Raw genomic sequence first — 24,200 nt, forward strand, 5'->3', positions numbered from 1 at the left:
CTGTAAGTAGCACAGTCCTCATACATAAGCAAGAAATGCCTTTGTTGACAAAAGGAATACAGTAAACAGACAAAAATAAGTTTTATTTGAAAAACAACACAGAAATAAAGTCGATGCAACAGAAATGACGTCTGAGGTCCTTTTGGGGTGTTATTGCTAATGCATCACGAGTTCTGCCACTACGTAGAACAATTAAGGTCTAAAGCTCACCATTTGGGACGGACGGACGCTGCCGCGCGGCAGTAAAAATACATCTGAAATATCACAGGAGACCAAAAGTACATTCAGAGGACCAAAAACCAGGAAAAAAAGCAAACCATAAGCGACTCCATGACGCTCCACAGTTCCCAGTCTGTACCTGTAGCTATCTCCATCGCACGGCTTAAAGACCTCTAAAATTCCCGTAACTGGCGATGTGACGACAAAGGGGGAAGAAGAGAAATCACAGCTGGAGCAGCATCATCATGTATCTTCATGTCTATGTTGTGGAATAAAGGTATCTTCACGCTTGACGAGTTAGGAGATCAAGTCCAGCCCATTTGCAGTCAACTTGGAGGGCAAGCTTCCGCAGGATGTGCTTCTGTGATACTAGTCTCCCCCAAATATCCTTTGAAAAGCTTTCACGTCTCGCAGCGGTAAGTTTAAAACGGTTGTCTCGTTTACCCCCTAACCCCTACCCTAATGATAGGAATGCAAGTCATCGCTGCCGGCCTAATAATGTGCGTGGGCTACCACGTTCACTGGCCCGGTGCTGGAAACACGCATCATGTCATAAAACAAGTAATTAGTAGCAACATAAATGACGGCACAAAGCAACGAGGACGACTACGTGAACGTCAATGACATGCTGGTGCGGAGGTGATGGACGGCATGTAGAAAAAAGCTAAGATGATGGTATACGAGACTTCAAACGAGTGAAAACGGTCATCTTGAAACCATTTTCAACATTCTTCAATAACTTCTTTGTTAAGCTAAGCAGACCAATTCCAGACATTTATGTGTAATGGTTTTGGGAAAGGGGAGGAGAGGTATCCAGTCATTCAATAGACATAAGTACCGATTCAATGTAATTCCTTAAATATCAGGTACACCAAAAAAAAAAAACAAACCAACAAAGGGAATATGGCTTAAAAAGGACACCTGTTTTCCTCCGGGAATACGGGCCCTCCAAAACAGTCTTAAGGTAAAGCAGCAGATATCTACTAGAGCAAAGCAGATTATTCTGTACTAAGTGAAGCCTGACAAAATCCATCACTGGACTCTGCTGCCCATCTTTGGTGTAACTAAACCTTTATTTACAGAGGAAACATGAGTTAGGTGGCTCCCGGGCCAACCGGCTCTGTGTTCCTCCCCGGGGTGGCACTAAAGCAGGGCGGGGGGTGGGGGTCGGGGGGGACTGCTTCTGGGCGTTTGCAAGCGCCTCTCCGGCACCCTAGCAACGTGTGGCCTCCACTGGGGAGTGCGTCAGGATGCGCTGGTCATTGGAACAGAAGGGATCCGAGTCTCTCCACCATCTGCATGCAGCAAGAACAATGGATAAGAATAGGGATTGGCTGTCTGGAAGACTGGGAGATCATGACTGGGCTAGACAGACCCCGCCCAATCCCGCCCACTGCCCCAAACCCCACCCACCACATTAACCCCACCCCCCACACCTTTCAGCATCTACCTACCATCTGGGAGTGCTGGGAGCTGCGCAGTTGCTGCAGTCCTGCTAGACTATACCACCTGAACATCTGGACATGACTTAACACAGTCGTTGCACACAGACAGGCAGGAGAGCAGCCATGCAGGAATGGATGAGGTGAGGCAGCTGTTAGTACCAGATGGCTCACATGACGCTCATAAGTGGCGGAGGCAGCAAAAACTTACAGTTTCCTCATTCTCAAGCTATTGCACATTTTTGCATACACCCAGCAATGTTCACACACGTACAACTTTAGTATTACATTTAGTAGTATATATATATGTATATATATAACCGGCCTTTAAATGCAATCACCCAAAATTATTTAAATATCAAACTGTACAGACAAGAAATTGAAAAAAAATATGGCTTCTCTTGATTTAACGAATCTACCCGGCATAAAAAATATGTAGCATTCCTACAGAGCATTAATAGTAGCCCTTGAAATATGAGACATCTTTACACTGTGGGAAAGGCAAAGGCCTTGGTCTACAGTACCACTAGAGGGCGTATGTGTATGTCACATCATGATTCACATCCCTGTTTAACTTTCCATTCTCAGTTTACATTTTGACACATTTCATTACACACAAATATATGAAAATATTCTACTTGGCTAATTATACTTCAAGTATATTCAAATAGATATTTTTATATAACTATAGATATAACTGAAGTATTACATTTTAAAAGACTTTTAAAGCGCTTTTTCATAAAATGTTCAGATGATCCAACAGACAACCGTTTTAAGATCTTGCCAAAAGAACAACGCATATCCAACCACACAAACAAAAGAAGTCAGCGCTAAAATTCCAGCTGTTCTTGTCAGTTAGACAAAGTGTCTCACTTGCAACTAATATGCTTGACAATTTAGGAAAAAGACAGACCATTTGGATGAACACCACATCACTGTGGAATACCATTCCCAGATATCTCACAGCAGTGAGATATACTTGGGCAATCTGTAAACATCTTTTCCTCCTATTTTGTGTGGCCCAAAAAAAACAAAAAAAAAAAAACAGACTTTTCTGCTGCAGAGGAAGAAAGGACCTTCAGACAAACTCAGAGAAAACTAAAAATCATCTGCAATCTACACCACTTTCAAATAAAATATCGAAGGCAGTTCTCATGCGATTAAGACTTTCCTCAATAAGGCTTCATATGTTTAAGGTAAGAGTCACTAAATATGCAGTAGTACTTTTTGAAACTCGGCGGTTTCCGTATCGCTTTTGGTCCTGTGACTAGGCCATCGGATAAAGCCTTCAGCAGCCCAAGGTGGTGACCCACTGTCGGAGGGGGTGGAGTCTCGGACATTCAGTGTTTCCTGCCCCCTCCCTATTGGTGGCAGTGCTGTTGCATTAAGACGTAGGCGACTAGCAGTCCGGGTTTCATGCATTGTTTTTTTTCTTTAAGCGACATTTGGGGGAGATTTAACTTCCCCAGTTTAGGACAGTAACAGCCAGGGTGTAAAGAACTGATAATGGAGACGAAAACAAGGAAAGGGATTCGATACAGCATCACAGACGCATGCTACCATTCCTTTTTCCACTGAAACAAAACACTTCGGCATGTCAAATGTCAAAAAGAAGTACAAAACAAGGCCTGGACGTTACAAAAAGGTACATCCTAATAAATACAAATCTAAGATATCTGTCAGAAGGGAAACGGGTTCACAACAAGTTCACAAGTTTGCTGTATATGAAACAGAGGAAAACAAAAATAGATAAACCCTGAAGAGACGGATACAGCATAGGACAGAGTCCGTGCGGATGTCCCACAGGGCGGCTGTCGAGACCGGGCCGCCATGACCAACCCTGCTCAGCTCCTCAACGAAATTAGATCAGAGAGCAGACAATGAAATTAGTCTCCACCATCAGAAGAGAGTAGGCTGGTTGGTGTGGGGGGGAGGAGATCTAATGAGATTTGCAAAGATCTGATTAATTGACTTGCGCTCGTCAAAATAACCGAAGGCGTGTACCATTAGTGAAGGCAATCTGGACAAATAACATGTATCCCAGCAACCATGACACACACAAATACCAGACTATGTTTCCAGGGAAAAAGGCGACCAAGACCCTCAAACGCCACTCCTGCATTTTTATCTTGGCGATCCAGGTATGAGTTTTTCCTTCTAGCTGCCCTACTCACACACACACAGACCTTCCTACCACCTCCTCACGCAATCAGGCCTCAAATACGGCAGGCTGATCCGCCCTCAGCTCATGGGCGATGTGGCGACGGCGGCGTCAGAGGCCACGGGGAGGGACAGTGTCGCACCTGGTGACCCGGCCGGGCCCGTAGCGGATCATCACTCGCTCCACCAGCTGGCCCAGCCACTCCCGCCAGTCCTTCCTGCTGGAGAAGCAGCAGGCCGAGTCCATGCAGCTGGTGCCCGGGTAGGCTTCAATAGGCTATGGAGAGGGGGTGAGGACAGAGAGAGAGAGAGAGCGAGAGAGCGAGACAGAGTTAGGGGTTAAGGAGAAAGACGGGTTAGGGAGAGATGGAGAGAGAGAGAGAGAGAGAGAGAGAGAGGTTAGGGACAGAGAGAGAGTGAGAGAGAGAGGGGTTAGGGAGAGAGTGAGAGAGAGTGGAGTTAGGGAGAGAACGAGAAAGACAGGGGTTAGGGAAAGAACAAGAGAGAGAGACAGGTTAGGGACAGAGCAGGAAAGCAAGAGAGAGTGAAAGTGAAAGGTGGGGAGAGGGAACGAGGGGCAAGGAAGGATGTTAGATCACAGCTGATTTAAGGAGGGCATGCTCCCCCCAGGAAATGATGTCACAAGACCAGGGAGAGACATTGAGTCCACTTTATGTTTGCGAGCAACATGAAGTGTGCGACTATGCATGGTACCTGACGCACACGATGAGGTGGTGAAGCTGGGGGGGTGGGGGTTGGGCAGGGGGAGGAAACGGTGACTGACCATGTGGCTTCCCGCAAGGTGAGCCCCCTCTGTCCCCCTCCCTTTGTGGAAGAGGGTGTGGGGCTCAGATACCCAATGAACTAATGGCTGCAGCAAACCTTCAGTTTGTCAGGACACTGTCTGCCTTTAAAGGGGGGGGGGGTGCATCATTATGTCAGCTTGGCATAAATATTGAACAATGGAGTCATAATGGGGGGAGGGGGGTGGCTGAAAATCATAAATCTGAGACAATGACAAAGAACAGGATGTTTAAAATATTTAAATAAAAGTGGGGGTGTTCAAAAAAAAACCAAAACCCTCAGTTACGAATACATCAATTCTTATACCCTACTGTGGTTATTCAATAGATTCTGCCAAGATAAACTAAGTTTTTAAATAGGTCAAATACAAATTAAGAGGCTGGTAGCCTTGCTTGAGATAAATAAAACAAGATATTCACTATTGGTTTTAATACTGAATCTCACCTTGAGCTATAGAGCAAAGACAACAGAAAAAACCCCACGCCAAATGCAATTCAATCTGTGGACTTGCAAAGCAGTGGGGAGTCATACTAACTACTGACAGTCTGTGCTAAAGGAAAAAGCAGAGCAAGACTACAAAGGCTCTGAAATGAGACAGTTTATCACAGGGGAGCAGAGCCTGTGTTTACAACACAGCAGTAACGGTTGAGCATGCGGTTGACACTATTCAGTAGGGAGCAACTCTGCATGTATGCGAATCAGATCCAGTGATAAACAGAGTTTACATGCTGGAACAAAGGGCGGACTCCATCATTTATTGGCCTGAATCGTGGGGGATGGCAGAGAAGCTAACAGGACTTAAACTATGCTCTCTGCTAATTGAAACTTAGCATCACGCTAAGCTCATGGGAGTTTTACTTACATGTTCTGAGGACAGAAAGAAAAATGATTGGTTCAGAGACATAACCAATCAGATTGTAGAGGAGGTGGGTCCAAGCAACTAGAGCAGGTGGGACCAACCAATCAGATATCTTGGTCCTGCCTTCTCTGGTTGCTTGGACCCACCTCCTCTACATTCTGATTGGTCATTATTCTAAACCAGTCATTTTCCCTTCTTCCCTCAGAACATTTTTGTATAAAAAGTTAAACTCCTATGAGCTCAAACTAAGGCTTTGCTGCGTTACAATGGTAAATGCTAAGACATTCAACAGTGCTTCACCTCAAAGGGGTCAGAAAAGTTCTTGAGGGTTAAAGCGCTATCCTATCCAAGCGTGTGGAGCACAAGACAGGGGCTGCGTGAAGCAGTGCCTCACTGAGTGAACTCATGTGTAAATAAGTGCTCTTGACATCCCTCCCCATGAGACTGCACCCCCCCCACCCCAAGGCCATACTCACTCAGAACTTCCCAAAAGGACCAAAGTAAGAATGACAGTTCGTTTGGAATAAAACATGCACACAAGTCCCTGCCAATGGCAGTATTTACATCAAACAATATGGTACATATTACAAAAATATATTGTATGAAATTACAAACATATACATCGGCACACATTTCATACATATATATTTCAGAGCTTTGGCAGAAAAGAGCACACAGAGAAATTAAGGAAAAGCAACAGTGAATTATAAAAATAACAGTCCCGTTGGAAGTGGAATGGTGAACTCACTGTATGTGTGTGTCATATATATATATATATATATATGTATATAAATAATCAAACGGACTGTTCTGATACGATGAGGCAGAACTAAAAAGACCATTTGTGAATAAAATAAGTCTTTATTCAAAATATCAGAGTGAACAAAAGGAACAGCACAAGCAGCAATACTTAATGACTTAAAAAAACAGACTGTATTGTAGCAAAATAGAGATTCTCATAAAATTGCAAACTTCATAGAAAACTAGTGTTATGTTCACATGCATGTATCGCCAAAGCTAAGATAGAAGTTATACCAGTCAACGTAGGCCTATTGGCATTTTAACCCCTCCCTCTTATTCTACTGGCTGACAGCAAAGGTGGGTGGGCTTAACGGGATAGCGACACCGACTGAAGCTTCAGCAGTCCAGCCCAAGAGGTGCATTACACAGGAGTGTTCCCTGATGTATGCGTGTGAATTCAGCACAGAGGCCCTTGCCTCCGGTGGATTCTTTAATCTTTTAACTCAAAATGAACATGAACAAAGAAAAGAAACTAACAGGTTTGGCACAAAATAGTTCGGATGGGCAGGCAAATGGCTGGCCATGGACGATATCATGGAAGGGGTGGGGGCTGTGATTTGGTTGAGGGTCAAGGTGAAGTAGGTTGTGGGGGGGGTAGGTCATGAGAAAAACACAGCCCACTGCTCTCCGACGGCTGTGGACAAGGCCGTCTAATTACCTCGGGCTATGTGGGAATGGGTGTGGAGGTGAAAGTGACAGGTGGGCGGGGGGGGTTTAAGACAGTCCTGGCATGGGGGGTGGGGTACTACCTAGCAGTCAACAGGCCTGCCCCACGGGTGAGGAACAAGCACCTAGCAGCTGCCAATTATCCTCCCCTCTGCTCCTGCTTTGAGCAGAGTCATATCGTGAGCGGACTGAAACCTTTTCCTCTTCCATCTGGAAGGATAAAATACCAGTAAGTCTCCGGAATGAGGAGGAGGGGGGAAAAAGAAAACGAACAGATTTTTGTCTGCATAAGGAGGAATACAGAAAGCTCTCCGCACTGCCGCCGTACCAGGGGCTGGAGTACATTTACTATTTCCTTCAACGAGGCTTTTTGGCCACCCGGCAACTAGCGATCGAAAATGATTTACCGGGGCTTTTAGCAATAAATATGAATCAAACTGTGCTGGGCATTGGATTAAATGAATTGGAATTGTGACCCGGCTGTCTAACTAGACACGCTAACTAGAACCAGCACCGCGGCTTTCAGATCTTTGGGAAGTTGAAAGCCGGGCAATGGGAGCTGAGGATGCTTTCTGAATGCTTCTTAGTGCTTTGAGTAACGATCGATTTTCAGACGTCGTCAGGCATGCCGGTAGCGGTCCGGGCGTCGACACACGCATGCATCTCACGAGCACGACACAGACGGCACTCCGAGATGGCTGGAATGAAGAATGTGGCGGTGAAGAGAAGGCAGGCAGGCAGACCGGGCGGGTGGGTGCCACAGCCGGACGGGACGAGCACGCTCCACGGTGTTAGTCAGGATGCCAGTGACACCGGACGGCGACCGTGTGTGGGACAAAGCGGGTGGGATGGAAAAAATTCGGAGCAGTGTGCAGACCAGGATGGGAGGTGGTGGTGAGGCTGCGTAGGTGGGTGGACGTTGGAGTGGACGTAGAAATACGTGCCCAGAGGAGGGGCGGCATGCTGCGACAGTGGGCAGGGCATTGCTCATGCACTGGCCCTGGGTCCACAGTGTGCCCCCCTCCCCTCTTAAAGGTTAGTCTGCCCTCGACATGCAGGGTGGCTGCGCGTGTGGCTTTTTCCTACTCTACCTAATTCTGCCCAGCTGGTTCTTGGCTCTGGACAGTGGCTGCAGAGCGATGAAGTCGTCGCCTATAACGACCCTGTTGGCATACATCTACAGAGCAAACGGGGATGGGGGGGAATCAGAAGACACACGCGAGCTGTCAGTTGGGTGGGGGAGACACACACACACACACACACACACACACACACACACACACACACGCACGCACACATGCACACACACACACACGCACGCACCCACGCACGTAGGCGCGCACACAGCCTTCAGGAAAATGTACAGTTGGAAGAACCAGCCGGAGGAGGATGGCAAGCTCTCCGTCAGTGAGAGGCAGGAGAAATGTTCCATAGGAAAGACAAGCACTCAGAGGACTGCAAGACTCACCAAGAAGTCAAACTATGGTTTCCACCTGACTACTGACAAAACCAAGAACCTACCGCATCCACCAACATGTCAACAGAATACATCTCCCAACCTTTAACCTTTATAGACTTAATTTCAAAGAAGTTTCATCAACATTAATTTTAAGGAGCTCAAGTATGTCTTGAGACACGGGTATGAAAACATTTGCAGCACAATCGCCGGAGTCTGCAGATGAGCGGCAGAGCTCCTTCAGCGGCAGCACGACAACAATTAGATGCGAAGGGCTATGCTGCATCCCACACAGCATGTTATAAATCCTGCTGACTCACACACACCAAGCGGAGGGGGGCAGGGTCAGGCTAATGAATATTAATCGCTCCATACATTTTATCCAATGAAATTAAGTCTTCACACACAATACATTTAGCAATAAGTAAATTACAGCTCAAACCAACTAAGAACCAAAAACAATTCTTCACTATATTGTGGTCTGATCTTACCACATTGTCCTGTTTCACTGCTAGCTTAGGCACCTACCAGCTGAAACATCAAATCAATATTCATGAAACAGAAGGCTAAAGACATTTTCCAGTTTCTTAAATCTTAAGTGACGTGGCTCTCTTTGGGGGTAAGGAGACCTTTTCTCGTTCATATGCCTTTAAGTAAGCAGGTTAGTGGGTGCTTGGCCATGGTGCACAGTGAGTGTGAGAGACATGCAGCTCTTCAATGGCTTTAGTGAAGCCAAAAGCCACTCTGTGGGACTCGGCTGCATGAATGGTGTCCCACAGAAGCAGCGCTTCAGCCATCGTATTCTTCGCACGGTTAGATTCCATCTCAACTAACAGCCCGTTAAAAGGTTGCAAGGCATTGCTTCATACCAGCTTTATGACAGTATAGAGAGGCCGATGTCACCCGGCAAAGCGGCAGCCCTACCTGGGATTTCTGGGTGCTGGTGGGCCGCAGGTGTCTGTAGAAAACCTTCTTGATCACGTCCGGGAACAGGCACGTGATGACGATGATGATGATGGCGAACCAGGCTGAGCCGCTGGAAAGCAGCTGCACGAAGACAAAGTACATGTCCTGCGTGTGCAGGAACGGCCTGGAGGTGGGGGGGGGAGGAGGAGGAGGCAGGGAAATCAGACAAACAGCCTTTCTACCGCATGCCACAAAGCCCATAGACATCCCCAAGGCCGGCTGGAATCACAGACTGTAGGGTACATTGTTCACTATATGTGCAGTTCTGTAATGAAATGCCTTATAAACCCTGCAGAGGAGAATCCGAACACTTTAAAATGGATAAAAAGGTCGTTAGCACACACATCTAATATATGGCAGCGCTATAAAGTTAATTGGAAAAACAGAGCAAGGGACCTTTGCTGCATCAATCGATTCTGTTCATTCAAGCTACACGCTTCCATTCATCTGTCAATGCAGCATGCCATTTACCCTTCAGTACCGGCGGCCGCGGCTGAGCGGCGAATCCCATAAGGCCGAATTTCCTGCAACACGACACAGACTCACCATATGATTCCCCCGTAGAAGAGAGAGAAGATGAAGTAGAAAGCGATGGAGCCCCAGGTCACAAAGTGATTCATCCAGGTCCAGAAATGAGTCTCCAAAGCCAACTGCAAGTAGGACGGCAACAAGAGTGAATGGACAGATAAAAGAGAAGGTGGAATAACAGCACAGCCAACCATTTCTCGTCGTAGTAGCAGGAATAGCAGACTGTGCTTATCCATATCTCAACGATAGACTCTTTCTAAAATTAAATGTGAGATAAACATCACTTTCCCTACTCCATATACCATATCTTAGCTACAAATCAAAGCACAACTGCACCTTTGTAATAAAAGAGAACTTTACTGATCCTCGTGAGGAAATTGTCTTTCGCCTGTGCCACCTCGCTCTCCATGAGACACACAGACATATATACAGGTGAGAGAAGGTTTGTGGGTCACGGCACAAGGTCAGCCGGCGTTTCGAAAATGCTATATATTCGCACATGGCACAGCTTTTGTCAGGCTGTTTGAAAGGCCTCACTGATATTGTAACATAGTTCCCATGAATACTAAACACAACTTGGCATATATTTCAATGTGAGTTTTACTTTCAGCCCCTGAAACATTCTTGGGTGTGTGTGGTGATATTTGGCACGATACACTCAGACTAATCAGTGTCCCCACCATTAAGCAGACTGCTTTTCCGTATGTGATGGATAAGTCGAAATGCGCTTACCTTCAGCGTAACAGTAATGACCATCACAGTGAACACGAGTGTGCCAAATGTCCAGTTTCCAAACATCTAAAAACACAAAAACACATTGCTCCATTCAGTATAACTGTGCTAAGGCGGAGTACAATGAAGACGCACGCACGCATTCCTTGTGGGGACCATCTAATTATTTCCGTGGGAAAAACCCTAATCACAACCTTAACCTCTAGCCAGTCCTAACCCTTAACCAAAAGTACCGAAACAAAAAAATAGGTTTTTTTGACTGCAGTTACAGATTTTTATAAAACTGAGTTTCTCATTGTACGGACCAAATAAAATGATCCCCACAATGTCAAAATTGTTATCACATTGTGGGGACCCAATTGTCCCCACAATGTAATACATACACATTACACACACGTGACAGAAACGGACACCTAATAAAACTCTTGAATCATGTCAGTCAGTTAACAGAGATCAAGACAGAGCACTTGGTAGTTAAATATTGACCTCTACTTTGAAGTAGAATTAGACAACTGGCTGCAGAGATAAATTAATATCAAACCAATACTGCTCAGAGTAGAATATAAGAAAACAGTAGAATAAAACAGGATAGAATAAAACAAGACAGAAAAGATTAAAGTATGATAAGCCAGGTAATAGACCCAGACCATATATCTAATCTAACAGTCAACTCTTACCAGTTGCCTGTTGGCTCTCAAAATCTGCAGGCATGCACAGCGTGAAGAGGAGAAATGAAAAAAACAAAAAACAAAATCAAAAGAACAGACGAGAAGCGTGAAATACTGAGCACCTGAACACAGCCTTAACACACCCTGAACACAAGATTCAGCCAGCACAACCCAGGGGAAGATCTCCCAGCAGGAGCTACCCTTTAAGCTGGGATTTTAAATACATAAAAACACATGCACCCATACACACAAAGACACACACGCACAAACACACACATGCACAGGAATCATCTAGAAAACTCTGCAAATGCTACCTTCCAAACAGGTGGATTAGCTCATGTGCATCTGCTGCTCAGGTCAACCGCGAATCACCTGGTTCTACAGCACAAAATCCTGCAGTCAGCGGCTGGGCCTTCGCAAGAGGCTTTAGCCCCCTTACGCCAGACAGCGAGCATCATCGCCCTGCTCACTGAGTTCTACAGCCTCACTTCTTACAGTCCCTGCGACTTCCAGGTTCACTTTTATAGAACATAACCATGAATCATCATTTTAGGGGACTGTCGCGATTTGAATCATAAGGCTTAAGTTACAGGCGTCTCAGTGTCCCACCGGAAGAGAGAGAGAGAGAGAGAGAGAGAGAGAGATATATACATATATATATATATATATATATAGATCACGCTCCACTACACTGGGAATATCTGGACTGCAGCCCTCCCCATAATGAACAAGGTACCAACTCAGGCCAAGTGCTTTAAACACTAGGCAAACCCTGTCAATTTGGCCCATCCTGCTGAAAACAGTTATCCTCTTGCTGGACACAATTACTGTATCGTAGGGGCCGCCCTCTCTTGCTGTCAACTGATGGAGGCCCCGAAGCAGATGCACAGGGAGCCATAACGTCACAGAATCAACAACTATTAAGCTGCTACAAGGAGTTCATCAGTCCACAGAGCATGCAGGAGACTGCTATTGGGTAGTGACTTTGAATGCAGTTGAGCACCTCCCCCCCCCACCAACTCGATATGGTATGCCCCGTACACACCTGCCCATTGCCCATGAGGGAGGTGTCCTCGCCCATTAGGATGTAGGAGCCAAAGAAGAACACAAAGGCGTGACAAAACCCCAGCAATGTCCAGTACAGAAAGGTCCTGAAGGACAGGAGGGAGTTTTTACTGATGTCTCTGTCGGGGGAGGAAAATGAAAATGAAGTGTTAGTTACTCACTTTTATACAAAACGACACAAAACTTTACAAATGACAAGCTCAGAATATGGCAATTCAGCTTAAATACAATAACAGTACAAGAGCGAAACAGCTATTAAGTTACAGCCAGGTACTGAAACATCAATGCTGCAAAACCTGGCCCTGTCTGAGAAACCATTTTACCCACATTCATGTAATATAAGGGCCGATAAATACCAGAAGAGCAGCTGATATTATATTTTGCATACCAATTTCTGCCCAGGGTCTTCATCACATGCCTATCAGTGAGATATTACATTTAGTGCCCCCTATGGTGGGGGTAGGGGAACGGCTTGTCTTACCTGTACAGAGCTGGCTTGTTCTGCAGCACGTGTGGGTGAACCAGCTGCTCAAAGAGGCTGTAAACCAGTACGGGCAGCGATGTGAAGCAGATATTGTACAGGGTCAGATAAACACTGTCGTACAGCGTCTGAGGATCGGAGACAGGAAGGGCCTGTCAGTCACCGTGGCGACATGAGAAACCAATTGCATTACTGAGGACCGTGACATATGACACAACGGAGGGAAGTCCCAACTCCTAGCCAAGCCCACAATCAAATGACTCCAAATGAAAGTGACTGTTGAGCCTCTTTGCCATTCACAGACCTTACACTCAATGGTGGCATTCATAGCTGAGGATCAGGGGTTTACACAGTAAGCAATTAACAGCTCACAGAGAAACAGGACAGCGGACAGAAACAGGAGACGGAACTGACACAACTTACTTGTTGTGAAAACAGACAGAAGAACTGGTACAAAAACTGGGGAGTGATAAAACACACATTCTAAAAGAAAGACAAAAAAAAATGAATTGACATTTACTCGGGTAAAGAATATATATATATTTAGTGCCGAGACCAAATTTTTGAAATTATCATCAACGTGAAAAGTTTCTTGAACTTACCTTGTAGAAAAAGTACTGTACAAGGGTTGCTATTCTAATATAGTAGAAGTGGCCGTGGACCAGGAGTAATTTGGCAAGGAACTTAAACCTCGCTATTGCATAGTCACTGTTTCGCACAGCTTGTCTCCCCTCTTTGCCCATGATGCCTGAAAAGAATTTAATTCAGTAGATCAATTCCTGAAACTCAGCCACACACCGTCGCAATATTAACCCTATCAGAACAGCGGAGTTAGGCCTCATCCTTGCATCTACTGACTCCAATAAGTGGGGTCAAGGGCAGAAGGGCAGTCGTTCGGGAAATCCCTCAAAATGCACATTTTTACTCCGTATATGAAAAACAACATTACACACTTGACTATATATTTTTTTCTCAATGGCCTAGAACAATGTTACCATAAAAAACTCAAGGTATATGTAGACATGCAAAAAAAAAAAAAAAAATTCAAGACACGATAAGACAAGAGGTGAAATGACACAGTTAATAGTGAACATTTACGTATAGGTGCACTGAAGCGCATACTAGTGTCACATACAAACTTAACAAAAATGATCATTATATATTTATTTGCATTTAAAATAGGTCACTGATTTTAGAGCCCTTCAGAAATAATCGGTTATGTCTAAAAATATGCACCAACAAGCGAACAAATAAAACAAACTAAAAACACACATCACAAATTATAAAAATGAGTAACACACTGATAAAGTTTTAATTACATTACAATAACATTTTAATAGACTGTTGAAGACACTTAGCGTTCATATATTATATTATTCTGATGTTGAACAAGGGAGATGGAATAATTACTTCAGATCCCTTGACCTAATTATCATCATTGTAATCCCAAACTCATTTCTGCATTCTGCAACAGGTCCATCAAATGCCACCTTTAAATGGACATCTGGTCTCAAAGAGTAAAAATAAATCAGATTTGGACATTGAGTTCCTTTCATATTAAAGCAGAAATGTAAGGCAATAAACTTTAAACACGAAAGTTCAAAGGGAGCCGTTAATTTCATTTGGTCTAGTGACCCAAGTTCCGTGGTTACCTATTCCGACGTTGGCCTCCTGAATCATGCTGACATCATTGGCGCCGTCCCCGACGGCTAACGTAATGGGTTTCTCTGGGCAGGTCTTTATCAGCCGCACAACCTGTCAAATTAATAGCGGCTGCTGTTAGCCTTAGCGTCCACCCGAACCCTTCTAAAGGCCGCCATAACTCACCAGGCTGAACGGCACAGGGGAGACATCAGCCATCCCTAAATGGCGCTACGGCAAAATACGGTCATATTTACATGCTATAATGCGTTTAGAATCCTATTCGTCACAGTGCAGGAAAATTTAAACTAGGGAGCACTATGGGGAGGATTAAGATGTGAAGTTTAAGATTAGCGTAGCAGCTAGCTGGGCGATTAAGGGAAGAGACGGGGTAGTGGTAGGTTGTAGGTTCGAGGCCCTTTAGCTGTCCTGATTGTGTAGTACCAGAATTGTGTCAGTCAAAAAGCTTTGTTGATGTAAAGTAGAATCAGTAAAAGCAAGGGCAGCCTCACCTTGGCTTTCTGCAGGGGCGCCATGCGGCAGCACAGTACGGCCGAGCAGCTGCGGCACACGTCCATGAAGAGGCGCTCGTGCTGCCGCAGAGCAAGCGACAGGCTGGCGCCATCCACCACCAGGCCGTGCTGGATCACGTGGTCTTCCCGGATCCTGTGGTGAGCAGGGGGGGGGGGGCACTTTACTGACGGGCGTGTACGCGTTTGCGTGCAGGGGAGGGTCCACGCTCAAGTTTCACCAGGGGACGGTCGATTCCTCAAAGTCGTCGACTCATGGGCTTCCTCTACATAAAATTCTGTCGCAGGCCCGATCGGGTCGATGGCCCATGTTTTATTCAGATGGTGCGTCGCTGTACCAGCACCAGCGACGGACGCCATTGCCATCAAACACGCCACGTTTAGCCTTCAACTTTCAGCAGGATGAGGTGATGCCATTTGGCATGATGAAGACCAACAGCAATAAGCTTATTATAATTGTGCTGTTAAAAATATACAAATATTTTGTACGTACAGCTGTGGAAAAAACGCTCTATATTTTAACCAAATCTGCATTTTTAAATCCTGGTTTAATCCAGGTTCTGTTGGCAGAAGGCTATGCTGAGCAGCAGGTTGATTCCAGGTTCAAAATTTCTAAGACAGCAGCACACAAGAATAAGGTGCAAGAGGAGACACTGGGAATGACCAGAAACCAGCCAGGTAGATGGCGGAAGATGCCAGAGATGAACGTCAACTTATGCAACAGTTTCTCATGAATCGTAGGAGGACATCAAGTGACCTTCAAAAGGAATGGCAAACATTAAGTGCCAGTGTGAAGTGCACTACTAGGAAAATTCGTATCAGACTTAAGTCCCACAAAGCAAGGAAAAAGCCCTCCATTAATGAGAAATGAGAAACAGAAGAAGCAGGCTGCAGTTTGCAAAAAAATATTCAGATGTACACCCATTAATTGAGAAATTATTGAAACCACAAATTCGTGCTGTGGTCTCAATCTTTTCCATGGCTGTATGTGTATATATACGGGTATGTATGTGTGTCATATATATATATATATATATATATATATATATGAGTCCTGCAGTTGACTTAACTGAAGTTAAGGGGGGGGGCCCTAGCCCTTGACCTACCTCCTGGCCAGCTGTCGCAGCTGCTCCGCACATTCACTGTCCGACTTCTGCTGCACCAGCTCCAAGATGTTCATAGTCCTGTGAAAGTGTCCGCAGGAGAGGCTGACGCTCACCGCAGTCTCATGCTTGTCGCCCGTCAGCACCCACACCTTGATGCCGGCCAGGCGCAGTGCCTCGATCGTCTCCTGCACCTTCTCCTGTAGCCTGCAGGGGGTGTAGTGACACTCAGCGTGACAGCACATATCCCCCCCCGGAGGTCAGCCAAGTCAACGACTCATTAACCCCTTTCTCAGGAAGCCCTCGGTTTCACAGTTCAAAGTGGTTTCATCTGGAAATGCCCCCCCCACAAAGAGGACTCCAGCGGGACACTGGCCACCTCAAGACGAAAGAGGTACCTCCCCCAGCCCCAAAGGGAAACCTCGGAAAATGTGCTTTGGATCTACCTCAAAAGAAAGACGAAACACAGGAAGACACAGTGCACTTGTCCTATGAAGTCGAAGGCCATCAAGGCCAAGAAAAAAAAAAAAACAGGAAGATAGATGAAGGGGATTAATGCTGCTCCATATCTGGGGGTGAAGGGTGGGGGGTAGGTTTGAGTTCACGCCCCACCCCCAAGCATCGACTCATGAGTGCTTCTCTGCAGTTTTTCACAGCAGGTGGAGAAGGAGGTGCCTCTTACAAGCCACCAGCCAATCAGAAACTATGAGTCACACCTGTGACCCAAAGTGGATTATTGGTGAAGAGTTCAGAGTGGACAAGCCACCCAGGGAGCTGAAATGACTCAGTCCCTGCTGTCAGACCCAGTGCACCATTGGAGGTGAGCAATGCATCTCCTGACCTGGAATCGGGGGGCCAGTCTCGGCAGCGTCCAGACCACAGCCAGGGTGAGTGAGAGGGGGAGGTTTCACTAAACCTAATTCCGTGTCAGTTGACGGCCCACAATGCATCACACGTCAAAGCCTCAAATGTCACATGGCACGACAACCGGAAAAAAAAAAATTGACAGATCTGTAACCCGCGAGCCATAATCAGCTATCAGTCGCTGTGAACTGATTACTCAGAAGGAGAATGATGGCAGCTACACCCACCCACACAGGCGAGGCTCAAACAACAGTAAATAAAGGAAATAACGTTCTTGCAGTTTCAGGCAGACTGCGCCCTATTGCATCAACCTACCCTATGTGTGAGGATGCAGCTGGGGCATCGCAGTGCTGACTCTGCAGCGACGTCACACAGCTTTGCGTCAACTTACTTGTCCTCTACGCCGGTGGCCCCCAGCAGTTCGAGGTCCTTCTCAATGAAGCTGAAGACCTCGGCCAGGCGCTCCTCACGCTGCTGCAGGGCCGTGCGGGCCTCATGGAGGCGCCGGTCCACTTCCTCATATTCGGCAGCGCTGAAGCGCCGGCAGGCCACCACCAGGGTCCTCAGGCCTTTCTGAGAACACAGACCAGAAGGCACATGAGGGGTTTGGCCTCATTTGGACAGACAGCAGACAAGCACAGGATGTCAGCAGAACCTCCAGCAATTGGGAATTTCATCTATAACAACCAGCATCCATCCATGCACCCATGCATACATGCATCCATCCATCTTCCAGTAATTTATCTAGTACAGGGTCACAGTGACCATAAATCCCTTTGTAGTCCTACACTGACGTTGTACAAATTTTTAGTGACATATCAGTCCATCACAGGGCACTCATATGTACACAATATGAACATTTCAGAGATGCAATTCCCCAGCCATAATATAGGGAAATAAATTTACCAAACACGAACTATCCATCCAGGTTACAACATGGTTCTCGGGGATAAGTAAATAGCACACACCATGGAAACCGCTTATAGTGACCCTGTCTGTCCAGGTGAAATTGATCACTATATGTGGATGATAACTGATTTTTTTCTTCTTTTTTATGTTTCAGGCAGATTACCATATAATTGACATTTGTATATTTATCAGATTAATATTAAATGGTAAAATGGACAGTGTCGCTATTTACGTAATTTTCTTTCATTCATTTCTTTCGATTTCAAAATACGCTACAGATGTTTCAAAAGCTTTTCAAACGAAAGTACTGCACAATTGAAATTACTGAACTGTGTATAATTCAAATACGCTATAATACAGTACAGTACTGTATATAAAATATAGCTTATTGTAGATTCGCTGCTGCATTTTGGTGGCTCGTTTTTAGCAGTATATCATAAGCTTCAATGGGTCTGTATTTCTCATTGAGAGAAAACGACTGTCTTTTTCTCGTTGATTCCCGTGCACACGGCATTAGCCTCAGGTAGCCTAACTAGCCAGAAGCAGATGGGTTACCGTAAAGCAAAGCGGGGCTATCAAAGTAAAACAATAAATAAAAATTCAGCAGCAATTCCATATGTTTAAAAAGACCGCAAATGAACAATGTAAGCGGACTACTTGATTACTATAAAGAAACTTTTTACTTTGCTAGGAAGCTCACTCTGATGCGTGGGATGTGGGATGTGGGATGTGACAGAAGCAAACTGGGATGGAGTCCCCGCCCCGACTCACCAGAGCGAACTCGTCTACGTGCAGACGGGTCTTGTCCACCTCGCCGGATTTGGCGTGAGGGAAGATGGACGACTCGGCTCCTTTAGTAAACAGCACCTTCTCGCCTGAAAGAGCGAGTCGCCAGGTAAGGAAAAACGGCGACCCCAGTTACGCGGACGCAGAGTAAGAAAAAGAGGCTCCCCTCTACCTGTCGGCGTCTGTAAGATGACGCTCATCCTCCTTCGGTCTGCGTCAAACTCTAAAACGTGCAGCAGCTTAAATCTGCAATTTAAGAGGGGCAATTTTAATTTCCAACAGTTATGGTGTCCCTTCTTGTCATTTAAGTCACACAGGGGCATTAAAGACCTGTTTGAGGAGGAGTTAGCCTCAATCCAGACCAATGTAGCTATGACCCTGTGGAGAATGGTACACTATTTTCTTCCTTTCTTCTTCCATTGTTCGGTATTTCAATTGTTGTTTTCTAAACTTTTCTTTTTAAAAAAGTCATTGAAAAGTTCTTGAAAAATACGAGAATCACGGTAAAACCTCAGGTATACATTAACCAAAAACCATATGTACCTTTCAGGAAAGGGGCTCCAAGAATATAAATGAACGAGGGGATGGAGGACATACCTCTCTGATTTACCAAATGTCTTGATTTCCATGATTTCCCCATTGTTCCCAGTGAAGGCAACGCCCATTCTGTGGTGGTAAAACGAACAAATGCAGTCAGACCGTAATTAAGCTATTAATAAATGAATGAGTCATGACCCTGCTTGTGGAATCAAGCTACATGATTAATTAACACCGACCTATTAACAGGACTATTATTACATACTGTACCCATTTCCGTGCTTCTATTATAACTGTGAGGACTGAGAGGATATCACCATCAATCCCGGTCTAGGTAACTCCAAGCGACAGATGGAGTGAATGAACCTCCAGTATTTTTCCTAGACGTTCATTTTAACACATCTGCACTCGGCAGTTTAAAGCAGGTAAGGCCTTTAATTCCGGAGAAAAAATATCGCTGCAGCCTCCAAACTGAAGGGATGATTTACAGGCTAGCCAGGCTTGAAGGTACGTGGGAAGAGAGGCATGGCTATTTTTGGTTGCCAGGCAACAGGGGAGTGGCCTGCAGGTATAGCCCCACCTTTTCATGGCCTCCACCAGCGCTTTCTCATCTGGGGATGAGGCGTAGTACTCCATCTGCAACGAGACACCATTGGCTTGGTAGAAGGAGTCGCAGACACAATCCGGCTCTTCGTAGTTGATCTGCACCGTGTGACAGAGTGACACGGCCTTCAGGAAAAGCTCCTCCTCTGTGCTCTGCAGAGGATGAGGGGTTGGGAACCAAGACAGAGAAACGGTTTGCCAACAAGGTAAATGGGAACATATTTATTAAATAAACACAGGCTTTAAAACATGTCGGGCTTCCAACATAACATAAACAGAGTGACATATGATTCACAGGCTCTAATGTTACTTTCCCCTGCATCCTGAGATGAGCTCATCCAACTGTACACAGTGAAATAAGCCAGGACAACACAGGACAGCCTAAGGAAAAATACCAAAACATAGGCTGCAGTGTTTACAGATTTCTAGTACTTCTATATTTCTACGATATATTTAATGCTATTTAGCTGGTTTTCCCTTAAATTTAATTTAATTTAGATGACATTTATATTGATCTGAGAAAACCCCTTTTAACAAAACGTGCATGACCTTTTACGGCAGAGATCGCTAATGTTTTGGAAACACTGGCTAATCAGCATGCATCAGCATCTACCTCAATTGCGTACTGTACTAAAACACACTAAACTGGTACCGTGACACATGTAAAGTCAGGTGTCTTCAGGCACAAAGGACATTTACCTTGTTGCCCTGGGATTCAAGCCAAAAGGGATCAGGTTAAGGAGTGAGGCTTGATGGATAAGCTTCCCAGCCAATTCGCAGCCCTTGATTAGCTACTTGATCAGTTTCAGTAAATATGTACCCGAAAATTTGTGGTGCACTGATGAGGAAATTTTGACCAAAACTAATAATCAAAATATCTTTATCCAATATCACAGATATCGATAACTAGCTAACTGTGTTTGGAATTTCAGGTCCAGAAACTACAAATCCAGACCAAGATTTTGTTTCTACCAACCAGTTGAGTACTTCGTGACACTTTATGCTCAATTTGTTGATAGATAACAGAATCATGGCCTGCATTTTTACTTACCTGAAATGCCCAACACTGCCAGCTAACCTTCGAGCCCAAGTCCGTTTACACGCGGTGAATAAGCCAACGAAATCACTCAGCCTCCATGACAGAAAACGGCTAATCGTCCAATGCAATCATCTACATTACTTCAGCAGTTGCTTCTTATAGTCTGGTGCTGCAAACTCTGAATACTGACTAAAGTCTAAATATTGCCCAGAAGCATCGACCAAGATTGATTTTGATCAAATATCGGCCAATATCGACATGTTAACCAACACGTCGTGCATCTCTGCCTACAATCACGTTAAACTAGTAACTTGAGACAAAGTCACTGCAAAGGTAAATGCAAAATCAGAATTGGGGGAGAGGATTCCTCCTACCAGGAGCGGCATGCAGCCGTCTGGGGCATCATCTGTCATGCCCTCTGGTACCAGCTTGCCATTAATCTCCTGGAACTTGACCCCGTTGATGGAGCACTCCCGGAAATGCATCTCGTTCTCCGTCAGGGTGCCCGTCTTGTCCGTAAAAACATACTCCACCTGCAGCACACAGAGTGCCATCAAGCGGCGCCCGTCTCCACCCGCAGGACCTGCCTCATCTCAACACGCCGTCCCCACCTGGCCCAGCTCCTCGTTGAGGTCTGAGGTGTTGACCTGGGCCTTCTGGTCACTCTCTATGTGGTAAAGGTCCAGATCCCAGCCAATGAAAAAAGAGCCTAGGAACTTCTGCATCTCCACAGTCACGTACAGTGAGATGGGGATGATGAAATTGTAGAGCACCAGGAAAGCGAGGAAATCAGAGATGAACTTCAGGATCTGAAATGGAAAAAAAAGAGCACAAAATACCAAGATTTCTGTAGCAGAACTTCATGGGCATCCAGTGGAAGCTGGCGGTGGATGCCATTTCAAGCTTCCTCTCAGATTCTATCTCTAGTGTTGAAAAAAAGAGAAAGCAACATTTAAAGTCTACAGAAGGTCCTTGTGATGGCCAACAGAGGTCTCCTGGGTACCTGGCTGCTGTTCCTCTCCTGTTCCGTCTTCCTGTTGTAGAAGGGCTCGTCCCACTTGGGCTCAGACTGCCAAGCGTACTTCAGGATAGTGCTGAGAATGGCCTCGAACAGCAGGATGCCCAAGTAGATGATCAGGAAGGTATTCATCGACCTGAAGTGGGATGGAAGATGACCTTGGTAAAATGGCAAATACCGAGCTAACAACAGGCCATCTAGATGCCAGACGTACTTCTCCACAGCCGAGCGTTTCTGCGATTTGCACTTGTAGTTCAGAGCCATCTTGGACTCCATCCCCGTGTAAACTGCCACTCCTGTAGGAATATAACACGACCACAACGTTTAAAACAGCAGGTAGGGGAACTGTTAGAGAGAGTTTGCAGGTACAAGTCCAGTGTATCTCCAGTGTAGTCTCTTCTGGCAAATTTTCAATTCTATTTCGATTCATTTTTATATAGCACCTTTCACAAATCGCCCCAAGGTGCTTTATATGGGTGTAATAAATTAGTACATTATGTGTACACAATAATTTAAAAACAGGAAAATGTAAAGTGAAATAATAAAATAAAATAAAATAGAGAAAGAGAAAGAAAGAACCAAAAACTCCCAAGTGGGGAGAAAAACAGACCTCCGGGGATACAAGATCAACTGGCTGGCCAACCTCCCCCCCCCCCCCCCCCCGACATGCTAACATTACTGAAAAGGAGTGCTGTAGGTGTAAACCATCATAGCAGAACGGCATGAGTCGATTTGCATACAACATCAGCTTAGCAATTACGTCACTGAGAGGAGACGTTTTAAATTAATAAAAACAACAATATGACGATCAAGAATAGACACAAGAAGGAAAAAGACACAACCAGGAATGGGAAACAGAACCCTACCAAAAATTTCCTTGGTGTTTTTCAGTCTAGCCCCACGAAGCAGAAGGTTTTCTGGTCCTAAGGGTCTAAGACAATCAGCAGAAGTCAGAGGGGGGCAAATATTTTGACAATCCAATCCCCTCCAATTAAGCACCATCCCCAAGAGTGCTACGGTCCATTTGTGCATTTCCATTCAACTCCGCTATTGAGATACACGTGCCTCTCAAAACAAGCAAGGTAAGACAGCAGGTGAATGGAAGAGTGTCTTTGTGCTCATAAAGGCCCAGAGCTGAATTTAAGCACCGCTCACAAACAGCGGCTGACACACGATGCCGATTCACAGGCGAGCTTAACCGGGCAAGCGATTCAGCAGGACGACAAAAGGCAGACTATTACCTTACGATCTCTTCCCCCTGCTGCGACACAGTGATCCGGCCAATGAACCTGAAAGGAGAGATGGCCCCGGTGAGGGACGGGCAGGCTGACGGGGGGGCCTGAAACACGACTAAAAATATAATCGATTCCAGCAAGCTGCAAGGCACCACCATCCATTGTGGCTGGCATCCTGGTCCAGTCTAAGCCGAAGCCAGACGAAGCCAGACGAAGCCAGCGCTCAGAGTCTCAGTACCTGTACAGGTCCGGCTCTGGCTGCTGGCACTCTACCACAGCTTGGAGGGCCTCCAGTTTGGACACGGTCTGGGATACAGCTGTCTCTGGAACTGCAAAGTGTGTCTGTGGGGGGGGGGGGGTACACAGAGTATCTCACATACAATGTTGTACAAGTGATGTCGACAAAAAAAATCTAGGTGGCATTATTGGGATCTACCAGTTCCCAGAATTCCCAGGGAGTGTTTTGGTATCACCCAGAATATGGTTTATTGTGTCCCGGTGCCAAGAATTAAGGGGGACTCGCGGCATGGGAACAGGCTGGGGGGAGGGAGATCCTGCATTGCTAGCATCACACTGCTGACTACTAAAACATAGCAAAACATGGAGCTTTAGACTAATAGAGGTCAAAACGGAAGTCACTCCTGGTGACATCAGCAGCCGAAACGCTTCCTGAAAACAAAGGGAGACTTTTATTTCCCAGTAATATAATTTCCCTCAGACATGTACGACACTGTTCGGCGACGGCAAAAAAGCTGAATTTAATTTTTGGGTGGAATTCCCCTCTTTAAAAAGGGCAGCCAATGATCAGTGGTCACATTTGCCGCATGCCATCCGATTACTCTTCCAGAGTAAAGAGGATAATCGAAAACATGAGGCTTGCTCCCTGACAGGCGAAGCAGACTGAAGGTAAGGTGAAGAGACATCAGGAACAAGAGGCCATGCATCCTACTCATTCTTAAAGGTTAAACCCCTCCATCCTACAACGTCAACGTTTCCATAATTCTGTAGCAAAACATCAAATAAGATCACCCTGATTCTGAAAAGGTGGTGTACATTGATGTCAGAGACTGGCAGCGCACCAGACGCAC

The 24,200-nt window shown here is 45.6% G+C and overlaps 1 protein-coding gene across 8 annotated transcripts in view; it reads right to left on the bottom strand.

The window, feature by feature from the left end:
• Positions 1 to 57: 57 nt before the first annotated feature.
• The window catches only part of atp11b (ATPase phospholipid transporting 11B (putative)), a 31,347-nt gene continuing 7,204 nt past the window's right edge, over positions 58 to 24,200 (bottom strand). The window contains exons 7-32 of one of the 8 annotated variants that reach the window (XM_048988758.1): positions 23,351 to 23,454; positions 23,119 to 23,166; positions 22,744 to 22,808; positions 22,092 to 22,173; positions 21,863 to 22,013; positions 21,471 to 21,668; positions 21,234 to 21,392; positions 19,798 to 19,973; positions 19,278 to 19,346; positions 18,853 to 18,926; positions 18,666 to 18,769; positions 17,377 to 17,558; positions 16,125 to 16,328; positions 15,001 to 15,154; positions 14,500 to 14,602; positions 13,450 to 13,595; positions 13,271 to 13,330; positions 12,848 to 12,975; positions 12,347 to 12,485; positions 11,311 to 11,334; positions 10,634 to 10,699; positions 9,920 to 10,023; positions 9,332 to 9,497; positions 8,043 to 8,128; positions 3,965 to 4,098; positions 58 to 1,514 (exon numbers count right to left, since the gene is read on the bottom strand). In XM_048988758.1, coding sequence (XP_048844715.1) covers positions 3,996 to 4,098; positions 8,043 to 8,128; positions 9,332 to 9,497; positions 9,920 to 10,023; positions 10,634 to 10,699; positions 11,311 to 11,334; positions 12,347 to 12,485; positions 12,848 to 12,975; positions 13,271 to 13,330; positions 13,450 to 13,595; positions 14,500 to 14,602; positions 15,001 to 15,154; positions 16,125 to 16,328; positions 17,377 to 17,558; positions 18,666 to 18,769; positions 18,853 to 18,926; positions 19,278 to 19,346; positions 19,798 to 19,973; positions 21,234 to 21,392; positions 21,471 to 21,668; positions 21,863 to 22,013; positions 22,092 to 22,173; positions 22,744 to 22,808; positions 23,119 to 23,166; positions 23,351 to 23,454 — 2,895 coding nt within the window. In that variant the 3' untranslated portion in view covers positions 58 to 1,514; positions 3,965 to 3,995. Of the gene's footprint in view, positions 1,515 to 3,964; positions 4,099 to 6,325; positions 7,162 to 8,042; positions 8,129 to 9,331; positions 9,498 to 9,919; positions 10,024 to 10,633; positions 10,700 to 11,310; positions 11,335 to 12,346; positions 12,486 to 12,847; positions 12,976 to 13,270; positions 13,331 to 13,449; positions 13,596 to 14,499; positions 14,603 to 15,000; positions 15,155 to 16,124; positions 16,329 to 17,376; positions 17,559 to 18,665; positions 18,770 to 18,852; positions 18,927 to 19,277; positions 19,347 to 19,797; positions 19,974 to 21,233; positions 21,393 to 21,470; positions 21,669 to 21,862; positions 22,014 to 22,091; positions 22,174 to 22,743; positions 22,809 to 23,118; positions 23,167 to 23,350; positions 23,455 to 24,200 lie in introns of those variants that run through there. The other 7 variants (XM_048988760.1, XM_048988756.1, XM_048988762.1 and 4 more) reach the window with 7 other exon arrangements.

The sequence above is a fragment of the Brienomyrus brachyistius genome, chromosome 21 (assembly GCF_023856365.1).
Source record: "Brienomyrus brachyistius isolate T26 chromosome 21, BBRACH_0.4, whole genome shotgun sequence".
Classification (NCBI taxonomy): Eukaryota; Metazoa; Chordata; class Actinopteri; order Osteoglossiformes; family Mormyridae; genus Brienomyrus; species Brienomyrus brachyistius.